Here is a 16,597-nt window from a genome sequence, read left to right on the forward strand (position 1 = left end):
TGTCAAGTAGCCAGCGTAGGCCTCGTAAATTCTGTGACTCATCTAAAATTGCATGTCCAAAAAAAAAAAAAAAAAAAAAAAAAAAAAAAAAAAAAAACAAACAAACAAACGGCTCAGCCCCGCCCAAGCCCAACACCTGGAAGCTCTAATTAGCCATAATCAAAAATGTTTATAAGAGGCTCAGAGCCCAGAAATTTAACAATTAAACTGAGCAAAAAGGTCAAGCAATGCAATGAACTGCCCAACAAAATGCCCTCATCTGAGGTTGTGTCTTTATATACGGTGTGTGCGGGTGTGTATGGGTATGTTAATGTGTGTACGTGAGCGTGTGTGTCTGCATTATTAATTATGTTTAATTGAGTTAAATTTGAGCGTGGCTGCCAAGTCGAAGTCGAGTTTACAAAGTGTTAAGCTCACATTTAACTCATTTAACAATGCGCAACGCATCGAAGAGGTCAAAAAACTGCATATGAAACTAGTGTGCGTCGATGGGGGTGGGGAATGGAGAAGGGGAACTTCCTACTCGAACTGCAGCAGCTGCAGCGAGCTGCCTCTCAATTAACCCAAACTCATTTGGAATAATTTGAAAAAATTAACCAATTGAGCAGCATGGAAAATCATATAAGTGCTGAAATGGAAATTGAACGGATGCATGGGAAAAACCACTTAAACCAATTCTGTGGGCTCTAAGTAAAATATATACATTTTCCATTCGAATGCAATTACGCAAAATAATACTAATTAGGTAATTAGGAAAGAAGTAGTAAAAATGAATATATTTATTAATCATAATACAAATAGAAATATATTTATTATTAAAAGTTTTACTTGACAAATATAATACAGTTTGAACCCAACAGGATCATTATATTTTCACTTGCAGCTCAATTAACTAAATTTCTTTCAGCATTATTATGTATTTTATATGTATATGTAAGACTTAACAAACAAATCAAGTCTGTAGGATTAACAATATTATGTACACTACATACTCTATATAGTACTTAATCTAAAGACACATTTTTCTTAGTTTTATTACATTGTTAATGCATCACATAATTGTTATTATCATGGCAATGGCAATTACAATTAAAGCTATGCTTGCAAATTAAAAACTAATTAATTAGATTTATTTTGCTTCAGAGTTGTTTACTGAGTAATTTTCTCCAGTTTATTACGCATCAGAAATGAATAGGTAAACAAAAAATGAATACGATGAGTCGAAGATAAAATACTCTGAAAAGAAATAATACAAAATTTACATCACATGATATAATATTTATTTTGACTTGGAAAGTTGTCTTTTGAATCGTCAGATATAGTCCGCAAAAACTCTTCTTAATTTCAGTATAATTTAATTTAAATATAAAACTTATCTATAAATTCAGTTAACTGAATAAAATTCAATCGGCAGCTAAAGGCAGATGCATAGTTATAGAATTAGCACGAAAACTGATTAAGAATTTAATTATAATTCAAGTTAACTCACTCTAAAATTAAATGACTTAGATGATGCTCCAGTCCTCAACTAAGTGATAATGCCCCGTAAGCACTCAAAATAGAAAACTAAACCCGTTTGTACTACGAGCATGAAATGCTGAATGCTGAATGGATCGCATACAAATTAGATGCCGCATACTGATGCAGATGCAACATGATATAAATCAGACTTATATAATTCCATATACTACTATCAAAAACATAAAAATAACAATGACAATGTGTGTATATGTGTTTGTTTGTGTTTACACGTGAATCGAGTCAAAAGAGAAAAGTAAATAAAAAAGACAACATTTGTCTGACATCACCCGAAACAAGTTCTCCGATTCGTAATACACTTATACGTGTATGTATATAGCTGTATATACATAACTATATTGTGCATATAAAAACAAAATTGCGGTCATTTGTCTAAATGTTTGTGTGTCAGCGTAAAAATTCTAAAGTCAAAATTCAATTCAAAAGTGCAAAAAATACACACACACACACACACACAAAATCCACTCAAAATGTGAGTGAGTTTTTTGTTTTGTTTTCAATTTGAGCGCAAAGCGAAGGCGCGTTCGCTTGGCTAAGTTAGAAAACAAGCTAGAAACCACCAGACGCCATCCAGTCGCCGTGCCGTTCAGATCTATAAAACTTACAGCGGTTACTTTGTGCTCGCATCAACAACCCCATCCAGTGTTTCAGAATGGTTTCGAAAGTGGGTCATGTCTTGGCTTTGGCCATCCTGGCCGCCCTTGCCTGCACGGGTATGCAACAGTTGGTGCTGAAAGTATAGCAACATTGCTTCAGATTCCATTTACAGGCTATGCCATCAAGTGCTATCAGTGCGAATCTGTGACATCTCCCAAGTGTGGTGAGAAGTTCGAGGCGGATGCCAATCTGCTCTTGGACTGTTCGCGCATTGCCCCGCCCCGTTTCCTGCAGATTGGCCCCTTCAATCGCAACGCCACCGGCTGCATGAAGAAGTCCATTGAAGGCGGTAAGTTACAACTCCAACGTGATGTCATCAACTTCAAGTTGTTGCGCATTCAATTAGCTTAATTAGTTTTAGTCGTACTCGAACTAAGCAGGCCCGTGGGCGTCGACCATGTCCGTCATTTGGGCTTGCAATTAGACAGACGAGGCGTATACGCTATTTGGTATTGTGAAAAGCTTTCAAATTGCACATCACACAAGGAATAATTGTTAATAATTTTATTAAAAATATCCATTTACGGGCTAGTTCTTACTTAATTTATATTTATATATGTATATTTATTTACATATATACATATATAAACAGGCCCAACCCTCCATTCAGCTAGAATGTGGGAACAAATGTGCGGATCGTGTGATCTGAACCGTTGAGCTTCAGCCTTCTGTTTTGCATTTTAAAGCAATTATCGCACATTCGTGTTTGTCATGCAAAATTGCTCGATAATCTTTTTTTTTTTTTTTTTTTTTTTTTTTTTTTTTTTGGGTTTTTAATTTGTAGCTGGATAATTCGCCAGTGAAATGAGCATGTATAAAACCATATTATTTATTATGCTACTTTAAACCCATTGAATTGGATATTGTTATTGAATTTTGAAAATGTCAAAAAATTAATTCAAATCGAAGTAAATTCTTCGTGTTGTGTTTGTCAATTGTAATTTCATTTGTTATTCAAAGAAAAAATAAGATCATTTCTGATGGCGAGCTATTGCTACAAAAAATGACATCAGAACTATAAAATGTATATGAGTGCGTTGTGATATTTGTTTGCTTTTGAAGATGAATAATCTTGAATAATATATATTACTAATTTATCATTTGCTCATTTTATGCACAGACTTAAAAGCGGAAAAATATTAAATATTATATTAAATATTAAAAATATTAATATTATATTATATTTGGAAAGAAATTAAAAGTTAGAAGTTTAAAGTTAAAGTTAAAGATATAGAAAATCCGTAAAAAAATATGGAAAAATAAATTATAAATTATATTAGCAACATTTTTAAGAATACAATGAGTTTAATATTGTTGCCAATTTTTTTAAGGTTTCAAATAATATTTTGATCAAAAATGATAAGATCTGGCATAAAATTTAAATTTGAAAAAAAAAAAAAAAAATTGTTGCTTTTAAATATAATCATCTTGCAAATATATAAATAGCAAATATATAAATAGCAAATATTTAAATAGCATTACAAATCGAAATTGTATGCCCAAGCATTTTGTATTTAATTACACCCATTGCCAAATCAAGAAAAACCACCAAAGGCGTCACTTCTCTTAATTGGATCAACAATTGACTTGAGCAAGTTCTGTCAAACGAGCAGTGTAATTAAGTAGCTGTCAGGCTGTCATCCATAAATTAGTCACGGCTATATTTTAGTTAAGCTTTCGTAGTCATTAAGGCTCTATGCGAACTGCGCATTATTTCAGTTTCCATTTACAAAATTGGTAAGGGCTCTGAAAAAACCCCAAGTAATGCTAATTAAATTCAAATAACAGTTAATCGACGTTGAAACAATGACAGACCTTGAAAAATAATCAGCACTAAGAGCACAAAGCTTAACAGGCTCCGTCACCCTGACGATGTCGATGTCAACGCGTCTGGTTAGCATTCGTTAGCTTGTACATTACAAAATTTCAATATGATGACGATGCATCAAAATTAGCAAAGTTTTGTAAATCGGTTTTTGTTTCATTCTATTTTCGAGATTAATTAACATTCTGAATTTTCCGCCCTTTTTAGTGCCCGGCCATCCGCAGATCGTGCGCAGCTGCTATTTTGGTGACGTCAGCAATACACAGACCGGCTGCCAGGCAGATCCCTCCCTGCCCTTCGTCAAGCAGCTGAGCTGCGATGTCTGCACCAAGGACGAGTGCAACGGCTCCTCCTCCATCACCCCCATTGCTGGAGCGATTCTGTTGTTCTTCAGCGTGGCTCGCCTCTTGGCCTAAATTGTTACTGGAGTCCTCAACTGCAGTTCGTAATTTAAAATCATAAACATTTTATATGTAACTTATGTATTATCAAAATTGCATATCTTTTTTATGTAAAAAACAAAAATATTCAATAATTCAAATTTTATTGACAACATGAATACATTTTTACCCAATTCAATTTACCCGGTTTTCTATCAAAAGGTATTTTGATTAAAAGACCAACGTTGTTATACTCATTTACAAAAGTGAAATGAGTATATTAGTTCTGTGCAATGTCTGCCTTTCGGTCCATATGAACGAATTATGGATTAGCAAATTAACTTGGCGAATAGGAAAAAATCAACAGTTACAAAACATAGCTGCATAACTTAAGGAGGCTATTTTCAAAAGTACCAGGCGAACAGAAATGAGTAGCAGAATGACAATGGTAAAATGTTAATGAACAGAATAAAGTTATTACTCTGTTAAATAACAGTAGAGTAACAGTACACTATTCTTGTACTGCTAACGAACATTTTGCCCCCTACTTATCATTTCTGTTCGCCACTTACTTCACCAAAATTTGCATTAAAATTTCTCTCAAAAGCCGATCGCTGCAGAGATAACAGGAATACTCACTTTTTGAAATCACTTATCGACATTCAAAGCTTTCTGGTATTTATTACTCAAACTATAGAAATAGGTAGATAAAATTGAATATGCAGCAAGACTCACACAGACTTGCACTACAATCTTAGATAGCTTTTGCTTATACATGTATGTATGGGTATCTATATATGCAAATCAATTTAGAGCTATTCTGCAATTCAAATTTAATTGCTGTTCAGTCATAAAATCGTTTATCTACAAAACACGTCCTGGCATCGACACTCTCATCATTAAGGGAAATGTATTGACAATGTGTCTCCAGTGAAAGCTGTCCTTCCGTGCAAGGCCATAATTAAAGCGTCTGCAAACACTCCCCCATGCATAATACCAACACACGCACACACACACACTCACACGCATATAAGTTGTCGAGTTGGTTGTGCTCTTTGGCAACTTGGTTAGCTCTCTTTGCTGATATTAAATAAAAGGGGCAAAGAGCTAAATGAAAACGTTTTTTCCTCTTTCTCCATATGCGTGCTATAAATTCTAGATAGAATATACATATATATTCTTTTGCGTCTGGGGGGAAATTCATTAAAATTAGACAATTTCAATAGGTGGTTGCCCAGACTGTAGAAAGGAACCGCTGAGAGCAAGTGTGAGAAGTGGAGAGAGAGGCGCAGAGTGAGAGCCCAGAAGTGGAATTTGGAAATGCTTTTGGCATTTCTCAGTTTAGTTTCGAACGTGGCCGTCGACTGACGGATGGCTGAGGCGTTTTCTGCTGTTTTATAAACAGAACATACCGGAAAATCTCTGAAACAACAATAACAACAACAACATTAAAATCGTGTAGAGACGGGCGACTGTTGTTAGACATCGGTGTGGAAATTGTGGCAAAATATAGAATGACGCGTGTTTACCGTGCATACAAATTCACAAAAAAATATAATACAAATATAAGAAATGTGTAACAACACGAGTAATTTATAGAATCATATACAACAAACACTTTCAAACCAAATAATTCGTTTCGTTCTGAGTGAAAGATTTATAAATAAAAGAAAAGTACAAACAACAAGAAATCCAATACAAGAAATTTTCCATAAAACACGAAATGCCAATGCGGCAATTAAAATAAATATAAATATATATAGACATATATATTTGATATTTTCAGCAATAAATTCCATAGATCCATGCAAACTGTTTACAGTCATATAGCTGGGAAAGTATTTTAAGTTTTCCTTTGTTTGACTTGAACGCGAAAACAGCAGTTTAAATGCAGTATTTACTTAGCTTGAGCGCCCTGCTCACGCTGCTGGCCACAGGTTCGCACTTGACCCATGTGTCTCTAGACATATAAATCGAGAATATATATGTATATATACATATATCTTTATATATTCAATGCCAACAGCTTACGCCATCAGATGCTACTCATGCGAGTCCGTTTACGAGGCGAACTGCGGCGAGAATTTCGAAATCGAGAATCATTTCAAGTACGATTGCGCCTTCATTGCCCCGCCCCGTTTTTTGGAAAACGAACTGTCCAACAAGAACGCCACGGCCTGCGTGAAGCGCGTTTTTCGCGGTAAGTATTTTCCAACCACGCCGAACCACATCGCATGACCGCAAACTATGAATAAAACTCAAAAGGAAAGCGTGCGCCACTACTTCATAGCTTGACCTAAAAACATGTCCTTCAACAGTTTATTGTGGGCGTTCATTATATCGCTGCCAACTATTTTCTATTTGTATGAAAGCGCTGCTCTATAAATTTATCAATGGGCATATGAAGTACTGATTCCAATATGTGATTATAATAAACATATTTTTGAAAATATCAGTTCCGATTTGTTGTTAAGAACATTCAAAATTTGTGTAGTACAAATTCATAAATGAATTATGAATGAACATGAATATATACACTGTTTAAACACTTTTAAATATTCTATCAAATTTTCGTACTTGCTTGATTCTACAATATTGTGTATTATATAACCATGAATTTTCTCATTTTTAACGTATTTACCTATTTATTTCTTTGTTTTTTCGTTATTTGTTATCTTAAATAAATAGGAAGCAAATGCTTTTGAATTTCTTATTTTTTCATTAATAAAAGAACTATACAAATTTTCAAAAATATATTTAATTATATATATATATATATATTTTAAATGTAAGAAGACCAATCTCTAATATCGCGCGTAAATCAATATAACAAAATGAGAACAATTTTATATGGAGAGTATGAATATATCATAGATAATAGCACACCCACTGTTCACTCAGTTCATCCATTAAATCTACTCTCTAGGTAAATGCAATAAGCTTGTCAATTAATGCCAACATAGTGTAAGTAAGTTATCCCACACAAGACACACACCGTTTAGGCTTGTTTATTTTAGCACAGCTCCTAAAAGTATGCCGTAAAACTAGTTTCACTTAACTGTTGTTTGCTTTCTGAACCGCACACAGAAAATGGCGTCAAGAAGGTCGTCCGGGCCTGCTACTTCGGGGAGGTGAACGAAACGGAGATTGGCTGCAAGCTGGACCCTACGCTGACATCCGTGCAGAATGCCAGCTGCCACGTCTGCAACAATGAGAACTTCTGCAATGGCGCAACTCAGCCCGAGCTGGATGTGTGGAAGCTGCCGGCGCTGGCGCTGTTCATTGTGGCAGCGCAGTGGCTGCGCGCTGGCCAGCGGGATGTATGAGGCATATTTGAGGCATTAGACATTAAGTTGTTGTTGTTGTGAATGGCCATGGCCAAGAGAGCGAGAAAGCTCTAAAGGCCAGCTAATAAAATCTAAATTAATGTAGAATAAAGCAAATTTGTTTATTTGTGCGCCGCAATGAACTTAGGGGGCAAACGGCGAGTGCGGCATCAGCAAAGGCACACACACACACACAAGCGCACACTCACACAAGCGCACACACAATAGCGCCGTGTATTTTGCTCCATTTCATGTTTCATGTCAACGGACATTTATTTTCGGCTATCAAAATGCCGTTCATACCATTTCCATGTATGTGTGTGTAGGTGTGTGTGTGTGTGGCCAGTACTAGACGCGGTCAGGCAAATGAAAAGCAAATGTGTTATATGGAAAAAAAGACGAGAAAGAAAATAACGCAAAAAGAATGAATACAAAACTCATCATTCAGAATGCGATTGGCGTTGGCTCAGTCTCGTGTGTGCAGCTCGTCCGGTTGGTTCGGCCATGTGACGCTCCGGCGCGATCAACGGGGCCCAATCTGTGCACTCATTTAACACACCGAAACAAACTATCCATCATCTGTATTCGTACCTGTGCGCGAAACCCACACACACACATACACACACACACCCGTGCCCCCGCAAAAACACACAAGCCGCTGGTTATGTTGGGGCATTGGGCGTTGACGCTGGGGCTGCTGCTCGCATCGCTATCGGCCACAGGTGAGCGCATCGAACGTGTCATACATTGTTGACACACATACTAAACACACGCAAAAAAAAAGAGAAGAAAAAAAATAAACACGCACACACGTTTCACAGCTCTGGCCGTTAGCTGCTACGAATGCGATTCCGTCAACGATTCGAATTGTGGCGATAATTTCCAGCCAGATGACATTGCCAAAACAGACTGCGATTCCATGGAGCTGCCGGAACATTTGAGTGCTTTCTATTTACAAAGACCCGAAACGGCGTGCCTGACCAAATACTATAGTGACGGTGAGTACGATATATGGGAAATATTCTCGGTAATAGAAGCTAAACAAAAGATGCTGGCAAAGGTTAAAGAGCAAAAGATGTATTAATAGGTGTGCAAACTAGACCAGCCTCAATGAGTCGAATAAAAAATAGCATAAAATGTGAGAAATATAAGGTATAGGCTAAAAAATCCTAAAATGTATATACATATGTAAGTCTATATAAAAAGCTGTGGCAGCATAAATTGTAAGATATATTCAATTTAGGTATGCATATGCCTAAACTGACTGAGATATTTAAATACCATATATGTATAAGGACAGCTTGAACTGTCATGAATTGTAGTTAGACAGATAGAGATCTGTCATTATTAAACAGACTCACGAGATATATTAGCTACATATTTAAGAAATCGAGAAATGTAGAACTTTTTGAAACGCTAAGAATATAAATTAGATGACTGTTCTCGATATTTCGATAAAGTGCTAGAAGGTTGACAAATTTTAAGATCTATGTAGTTGAATTGTATGAAATATTATGAAATATAAAATCCATATATTTACATATTAATACAGTCTAGCTCTTCATACCCATACAACTTAAATAGTCAGAGAGTTTATCACTATCTAGATTTAGTCTCATTTATAACTGCTCAATGTGTATGAGATATATTGTATCATATATCATATATGAACAGTCAAAGTCATAGTTATGCAGCAGTTATTTCAATATTTCCAGTTTTAGTAATAGTAAATATAGACTTCTAATAACTATCAGCTATATATAGCCTCAACTGTAATTCTTTCGCTCACCTCATTTGGTACATTCAGATTTTTGGCTCGCTATCAAATTTGACGCGCATTTGTAAACTGAAATACTAGATCATTTCTTTTTTTTTTGCAATACATGTGCGCAATAGTTGATTAAAAATTCGCAAATTACATTGGCAAACGGGAAGTGAATGGAGAAATATAATTTAGTTTGTGTTTACTTAATAACTTCGTGTCTGAATTAATGTGTGGCTGGTCTTCATGTTTGCTTGCAGCACCTGGTGAAACACTGTTTGTGCGTCGTTCCTGCATTTTTGGCGATTTATCTGTATGCGACGAGAAGCCGGATCCGGTGATGCCGCACCTCAGCTTCCTGGGCTGTGTGTTCTGCCATAAGGATTATTGTAATCTGAGCTCACGTTGCGTACACGCCCACAATTTAGTGCTGGCAGCTATGCTGGCACTAATATACATATTTAACCTGTAATTGCGAATCTCAGAGCAAATTCTTAAAATTACAAAAAAAAAAAAAATCGATTTTTGATTTATTTGTTTTGTTTTTATTGTTTTTCTTTTTATACATCCACTAAAATGATTTAACATACACTTTATATATAATAATAATAATATTTATATATATCATTTTATTTTAAACATGTAATATATAATTGGGCATATTTTTTCCATTTTATTCGTTTATTACTATATGTGTGTGTAATTGTTTGTAATTCATAAAATAAAAAAATAATAAAAATAAAAGAAAGAGAAAACAATACGATCTTTAATTCAATTAGCAAACGTCACATATGCATGTATATATCTTTATATATGTAGGTATGTATTATTATTTATTATTATATATTTTAGTTTTGCATAATATAACGTCAGTTGAGTTCGTATATATATATATAACACACTTAGATGCCACTATATAGTGGTTGGTTATTGTACAATTTAATTCATCGAAACCTAACAACGACTACACATAGAGAACAATTCATATAAATTTATATTTATATATATTTGTATACATATATATAGAAAAACAATGTGAACAATTGTATGTACAAAATATAATGAATTAGTTGACTGTTTGTTGCCCTTTGCCAAATACTGTTCATATAAATGAGCGCACCCGCAATCGCCTCCATCTCTCAGCCTTAGCCTCAGCCCAACGATCGTCGCGTCGGAGCATTCCTTGTTGTATGAATAGTCAACCGAGTAAATTAAAAATCTTTTATCAACAGCGCAGAAACAAGTAACAAATATATTTTATATATATTTTTTCTTATTTTTTTTGAGTTGATCAAACGTTTCAACTAGGCTATTATGGGTATAATGCTGCTTACATACATACACAATATTCTTTCAACAACACAGAGAGTTTAATTAACAAAAACTAAAAATTATAAAATACATATATATTTATATTAGTTTTGTTATATTTTCGTTTATGCCAAAAAATTTTACTGTCACGCCTTGCCTTTGTGTGTGTGTGTGTGTGGGTGAGTTGTGTGTTTCGGGTATTTATTTGGAGTACCAGCTCCGAAATGTGTCTTGAGTCATTTGTTTGTGGAGTTTTGATCTATGCGATCGGAAATTGAGTGGCGCATAGAGTTTTTGAGTCGGCGCAACTACAGCAGCAAAATCGAAACTTGTCTATGTTTTTGGCATAACTTACATACAAGTATATCGTTTTAATTATTGATTACATATTTCTATATAATTTTTTATTTTATTTATTTTATTTTTTTTTTTTGTATTCGTTGTGATTGTAACAATTCGCTTGAGTAGTGCAAGGAGCAGTCGCTAAAATGGGCGTGCTTAAACGCCAATAAGAAACAAAGCAGAACGAATATTGTGCACAGCATGTTTTCAACAATTTTCTCTTTTCTCTGACTAGAAAAATGGAAAGAAATGATAAAAAATTGTCGCAATTAAAAGAATAAAATAAAACAATTCAAAACTTGTTGTCTGCAAAAACAAAAACAAAACAAAAATCAAGTATAATTTGAGCAATGCACAAATGGAATGAATCGTAAAAAAACATTGAATTTGTTGTAAGCTTTGGATACGGATCATAAATGAGATCAATATGCGACATGTGTGCACACCCCCAACCCTTGCCCAAGCAACCCCATGGCCCACTCTATCTGCCTCCGCCTTGCACGCCCAAATAGCTTAAGTGTGGCTTCTAATCGTAGCTATAGCATGTCTATTAGATTTCTATTTAACTATTACACTGCACAGCAAGTTATGTGTTTGCTTTTTTGCTTTGAATTCATGCGGCGATTTCCGGTTAACATGAGGATTTAACATGGTACACATAGATAGTTATGTAATATGGTAAGAAAATAAAAAAGTTTCCAATGCAATTTACAAAGTATATAATTTATACACATATGTAATAATATTATTAATAACATTTATAACGAATTCAGTCAAGTCAGTAAATTTGGTTTACAGAAAGCAGAAAAATATTAATAATAAGAATACAAGTTACAATAATCGTAATATTAATCAAAAGTGTGCAGACAAATTTAACAAGAAATTTTGATTTGCATTTTTTTTTCTTTTTACTGTTTTTTTTTTTTAGATTTTCACTTTCTTTTCATTTAAGGAATATATTTTGTGTGTTGTCTGCTTTTTAAAGTTTGTATATAGAAATAGGTTTACGTTTTACGATTTACATTTAGATATACATATGTATATATAGAAATATATATATTATAATATAGTTTCTTTTGTTTATGAATAACAACTATCGTATATATGTATATAATTTCAAAGCTTTTGCGTTTTGAAACATTAACTCACAGAGTATTTCCATTATATAATATATAATTTGTTTGTTTTGCATTCCCGCAATGGGTTTTAAACATTTAACATTACAACGATAATGACGACAACGAGTGTTGCCTTTTTTTTTTTGTTTTGTTTTAGATACATATTTATAAATAAACTTTCTTAAATGTTTACACAAATCTTCTTCGTCTGCTTGTGCATCATCATCTTTCTATCTTCTTCTCGGCTTCTGCCTAATATTTCCGCAAAAGCCGGAAGCACAAGCGTTTACGTTGCTTGCGTCTGTGTATCTGTTTGTGTGTGTATGTGTGCGTGCGTGAATAGGTGCGGATGAATAGGTCTGAGAGGAGCATAGCTGCGGGTTTCTTTTAACGCTGAGCACTTGAACATCGGCGGGCAATTTGGTTTCGGTTTTGAGAGTTGGGTCCATGCGGCCCTAATGACCTTAAACGCCCACAAAGCCGTACACCTCCAGTACGCGTATCTCGAAGTCGCCCGATGGACAAAGCGGGGGATTGTTGAAGGTCTTGCAGCCGTCTGTCTTGCCAAATCGTATATTCTCGTCCATCCAAATAGCTTGGCCCTCGCTGCAAGCATCAAAAGCAAAAATCAATAATTGTTTTATAATTTCACAAAAAATTAAAAAAAATTTAATAAAATGAAATATAATTGTCTGTTTAATTCCGAAACAGAGCTCACTGGCTAATTCAAACGCAACATAATGTTTGTAGTAGCTTAACAAAACATTTACAGTTCTTTTTTAGAACATTACATTATATAGTTATATATATAGACTTTAACTCACCCGCCGCCAATTGTTATCATTTTGGAATCGGCTGCCATAAAGAGTTCTGAGCTATGGCCCAAATCGCGGTCGCCCTCGATGCCCACCCAGGGGTATTTGGCACGCTCGGGATACAGAGAGAAGAGGAAGGTTTCGCCGGTGCCAAAGTAGGCCTGCCTCTGGCCCTTGTCATCTTTGACGTTGCGCTCGAACCAGCGCGAGGAGCAGTAGGCGCCAAATACCTAAACACAAAATTGAAATTGATTTAGAAGAGCACAATAATGACATCATAATTACACATTAACTTACTTCATTATTGCACGTTTTGATCATCAACAGCGTGGGCTCATGCTGCTCGACGCGCACGTAGAAGGTGGTCAGGGAGCAGCCGTGCTCCTCGGTGGTATAGAGCAGCACGGGTTGGTACATGGTGATTCGCACGGGCAGCCAGGACCACAGCGTGAACAGCTGTCAGAAGGAATAACAAAATTCATTAATGAGACATTCAAATTAAGCAAAACCATTTTTTGGGAATTAGCGGAGATATATTACTAGGCAAAAAGTTAGCTACAATTAACTATAAAAAAGGTAGCAATAGCCAATGTTTAAAACAGTTAAAATAATTATTTATACTCTATATAATATGTAAACACACACAAATAACAAAATTAGGCGGGGCGTGTGGCAGATACAGAGAGGTAAACGGGTTGACAGCAAGAGAGCAAGAGCGACAGCAATTGGGACTAAAACATTTTAACTAAAAGGCCATAAAGAAATAGATAAACTAAAAGCCAAGTTAATACATGAGTTATACAAAACGAAAACAAATGAAATTACTAATTTAAATACGAAAACGAATACGCTATGTTTTTGCTTGAATTTTCTGTAATTTTTTTTTAGTTGGCCAGCAGCAGCGCATGTTGAACTGTATAATATGACTGTCAAACTGTCGGCCTGCTAAACTGCAAAATGAGGTGCGATTGCGATTGCGATTTGTGTAGGCTCTATAAATGGAGAGGCATGGTTAACCAATACAAGGGACGCACACGCACACACACACAAACACACAATTAGAGAGAGTGGAAGGAAGTAAGAGACAGACAGAGAGAGAGGGGTAGAGAGAGAGTGTGTAGAAGTGTTTTTGGGATTTAGCACTAAGTGGGGAAGGACTTTTTGTTAAGTTTTCTAATAAAACGGCACAAGATGTAATTGTTTTATATATGTATGTATATATATATTTATTCGGAATGGGAATTTCTTTGGATGGATCATTCACGTTTTTCACGTTTTGGTTGAATTTTTTGTTGGTAAAATGTTGGCTCGTAATAGATAGATGTGCTTACAAATTGTCTATCCGTCCAGGTTTTAATGAAATTCGTTGTGCCCGGTAAACCAAAATGCTATGAAAAAAGATGATATATAGCAATGTCAAGATTAGATGCGATTCGAATTGAATGATCGATTTGCAATTTGACATGGGATACTGTTTTCATTGGGGCGGGGGAGGTGAGGAAACGGGATGCGGGGCCCTTCTGCTGCTAAAGACTGTGAGCGACTTAATTTTAAAGGAAATAAATAGAAAACAAAAACTCAAATCAATTAACTATAATACTTTAATAGAAAATATTGCCAACATAAGGGGAAAACTCAATCATTGCATACATCATCATCAGAGAGCATGCAGAGTGAACTATTTTTTAAGGGAAGGTGAAGCACTTCGATAAGAAGTACCGTTGAATTACAGAGTGAGAGAGATAGATAGAGAGACTTGTGGGTGCAGTTCAATAAGCGTAAACATTCCGTTGACTTAGGTGTTGTTGTTGTATGTTGATAATCTTGCTTTACAATATTACTTTAAAAAAATAAGAAATTTTATATATTTACGTTGGGATATACTAGCAAAAAAAGGTTTAGCAAATGGCGTTTTGACTGCTCTCTGGACTTACATCTTCGTTCTTACAGACTTGACTTTTCAGATTGTGTATGGGATAGACACCCATGGCGATAGCTCTATGACCAGGCGATTTTTCGCCCTATATACACAATGGCATACATATATACAATTAAATATATATACATATATTTAATTTTTATGCATATGATATATAATGTCAGTTTCGAGAGAAATGAAATTTTTATGTTGATAAAGCGCACGAATTTTTTTTTGTTACATCAGTTTTTTTTTTTTATAAATATTTTTTTTTTTTTTAGATTTAATTTTTTATTTTTTTTCATTCAAAGTTTGCCAAGGCAGCGCAAAATACAAGAAAAATAGAAATAACAGTTTTTATATATATATTATATTATTTATAAAGTTGATATATAGAGTGTCAATTTATGGCATTAAAATTGGGTATGTATTGTGGCTGTTGTTTTTTTTTTTTTTTTTTGAATGTGTTTATTTATTATAATTCTTTGGATGGCTTTGGAGTGCAAAGGAAGTGCGATAAAATAAAAATTCAAAGAAAAAATTATAAAAATAAAGCAGATTTCAAATGCAAATTTGTGTTAAAACGGAACGGAAACGGATAAAAAGCTTTAGATATTTTATTGTTGTTGTTTTGTGTTTGTGTTGTTGTTAGGCTTGTTAGGCTTTGATAAAATGTCAGCGAAACCAAACTCAAGCACAGTTTTTATTGTAATTAGTTTCTTTTAATCAGTTTTTGCAGTAAACATTCATAAAACTGTAGCAAAAGAGGAAAAGTTCAGAGAACACAACAAAAAATAATTGAACATTAAAGCGCTAAGTCCTTTAGCCGAAAATCCGCTAGAAATTAATTCGTATCTATTGGATAATCAGCATAAGACATTGCCTTTAACCAATTAGTTTAAAACTCAAACAAAACGTTAAGAACATTAAATTTGTTGGCAGGTCCTGCGCATGGCTTTATTTATTTTTTTATTATTAGTCATAAATAGCTGCAACATGCGAAGGACGCGACTCTTAATTTTTTAGTTAATTATGAAAAACAAAACAAGCAGATTTAGAAACATCAGTCAGCAATATCATCATATAGTATATAGAAATATATGATATACATTATATTTATATATATAAATAGAGATAATTTATGGCCCCATACCAAATTGCGACAGCTCTCGGAGTGCAGCTTCTAGTTTTGTTTTTCAATTGGTTTCATTTAAAATATTTGTTTATATATTTGAGTTGTTGTTTGTTGTGGGTGTTGTTGTTGTTGTTGTTGTGCGAGGTTTGAAAGAACACAAGAACAATAAATTAATAGAGTTTAAATAGAGTTGATTTTTTAAATAATTAACTGGTTAAGTTATAGAAGTGTGTGCGGTGCTCTGTGTGGATAAAGAGTAATCATTTTATATATTCCAACTGAACCTGAACCTAATTTCAACTAAAGTCTGAACAAAATTAAGGTTGGGTGGGGTTGTTGTGTGTCTCCAAAGACCCTTGAGAACTGTTAAGTCGAGTTATATATATGGGAGCAAACGTAGTTATATATATAAAAATATATATTCACGTTTCCTTTGCCTGGCTGTTTGTGTGGCTCTGAGTGGATTCTG

The 16,597-nt window shown here is 34.5% G+C and overlaps 4 protein-coding genes across 16 annotated transcripts in view; 3 read left to right on the plus strand and 1 right to left on the minus strand.

Moving 5' to 3' along the window:
- Positions 1–2,084: 2,084 nt before the first annotated feature.
- On the plus strand, positions 2,085–4,600 carry LOC108610125 (UPAR/Ly6 domain-containing protein bero-like). Its single transcript, XM_018001986.2, has 3 exons — positions 2,085–2,252; positions 2,309–2,485; positions 4,229–4,600. The coding sequence occupies exons 1-3, from the start codon at positions 2,192–2,194 to the stop codon at positions 4,435–4,437; spliced, it is 447 nt and encodes a 148-aa protein (XP_017857475.1). The 5' UTR covers positions 2,085–2,191; the 3' UTR covers positions 4,438–4,600.
- A 1,135-nt stretch (positions 4,601–5,735) lies between these two features.
- Positions 5,736–7,844, plus strand: LOC108610124 (UPAR/Ly6 domain-containing protein CG9338). The gene is made up of 3 exons (XM_018001985.2): positions 5,736–6,338; positions 6,428–6,601; positions 7,489–7,844. Exons 1-3 carry the CDS (start codon positions 6,290–6,292, stop codon positions 7,725–7,727), a joined length of 462 nt encoding a protein of 153 aa, XP_017857474.1. The 5' UTR covers positions 5,736–6,289; the 3' UTR covers positions 7,728–7,844.
- Positions 7,845–8,163: 319 nt separating this feature from the next.
- LOC108610119 (UPAR/Ly6 domain-containing protein bero) lies at positions 8,164–10,247 on the plus strand. The gene is made up of 3 exons (XM_018001979.2): positions 8,164–8,449; positions 8,549–8,725; positions 9,750–10,247. Exons 1-3 carry the CDS (start codon positions 8,392–8,394, stop codon positions 9,959–9,961), a joined length of 447 nt encoding a protein of 148 aa, XP_017857468.1. The 5' UTR covers positions 8,164–8,391; the 3' UTR covers positions 9,962–10,247.
- A 2,340-nt stretch (positions 10,248–12,587) lies between these two features.
- Positions 12,588–16,597, minus strand: part of sky (GTPase-activating protein skywalker) — a 54,654-nt gene continuing 50,644 nt past the window's right edge. For 3 of the 13 annotated variants that reach the window (XM_018001967.2, XM_089465573.1, XM_089465572.1), the window contains 5 exons: positions 16,147–16,176; positions 15,010–15,096; positions 13,373–13,531; positions 13,085–13,305; positions 12,588–12,866 (listed from right to left, as the gene is read on the minus strand). In XM_018001967.2, the coding sequence (XP_017857456.1) occupies positions 12,725–12,866; positions 13,085–13,305; positions 13,373–13,531; positions 15,010–15,096; positions 16,147–16,176 (639 nt within the window). In that variant the 3' untranslated portion in view covers positions 12,588–12,724. Of the gene's footprint in view, positions 12,867–13,084; positions 13,306–13,372; positions 13,532–14,406; positions 14,464–15,009; positions 15,097–16,146; positions 16,177–16,597 lie in introns of all 13 variants that reach the window. The other 10 variants (XM_089465575.1, XM_089465574.1, XM_018001957.2 and 7 more) reach the window with 6 other exon arrangements.

The sequence above is a fragment of the Drosophila arizonae genome, chromosome 3 (genome assembly GCF_054131065.1).
Source record: "Drosophila arizonae isolate 15081-1271.41 chromosome 3, UAZ_ARI_1.0, whole genome shotgun sequence".
Taxonomy (NCBI): domain Eukaryota; kingdom Metazoa; phylum Arthropoda; class Insecta; order Diptera; family Drosophilidae; genus Drosophila; species Drosophila arizonae.

Bases quoted from the DNA above. Each gene is read 5' to 3' on its own strand.
- LOC108610125 (XM_018001986.2), top strand. From the start codon at position 2,192: ATGGTTTCGAAAGTGGGTCATGTCTTGGCTTTGGCCATCCTGGCCGCC. The intron at 2,253-2,308 runs GTATGCAACAGT...TTCCATTTACAG, and splicing joins GGCCGCCCTTGCCTGCACGG to GCTATGCCATCAAGTGCTAT. The intron at 2,486-4,228 runs GTAAGTTACAAC...CGCCCTTTTTAG, and splicing joins GAAGAAGTCCATTGAAGGCG to TGCCCGGCCATCCGCAGATC.
- LOC108610124 (XM_018001985.2), top strand. From the start codon at position 6,290: ATGCAGTATTTACTTAGCTTGAGCGCCCTGCTCACGCTGCTGGCCACA. The intron at 6,339-6,427 runs GTTCGCACTTGA...CAATGCCAACAG, and splicing joins GCTCACGCTGCTGGCCACAG to CTTACGCCATCAGATGCTAC. The intron at 6,602-7,488 runs GTAAGTATTTTC...AACCGCACACAG, and splicing joins CGTGAAGCGCGTTTTTCGCG to AAAATGGCGTCAAGAAGGTC.
- LOC108610119 (XM_018001979.2), top strand. From the start codon at position 8,392: ATGTTGGGGCATTGGGCGTTGACGCTGGGGCTGCTGCTCGCATCGCTA. The intron at 8,450-8,548 runs GTGAGCGCATCG...CACGTTTCACAG, and splicing joins CGCATCGCTATCGGCCACAG to CTCTGGCCGTTAGCTGCTAC. The intron at 8,726-9,749 runs GTGAGTACGATA...GTTTGCTTGCAG, and splicing joins GACCAAATACTATAGTGACG to CACCTGGTGAAACACTGTTT.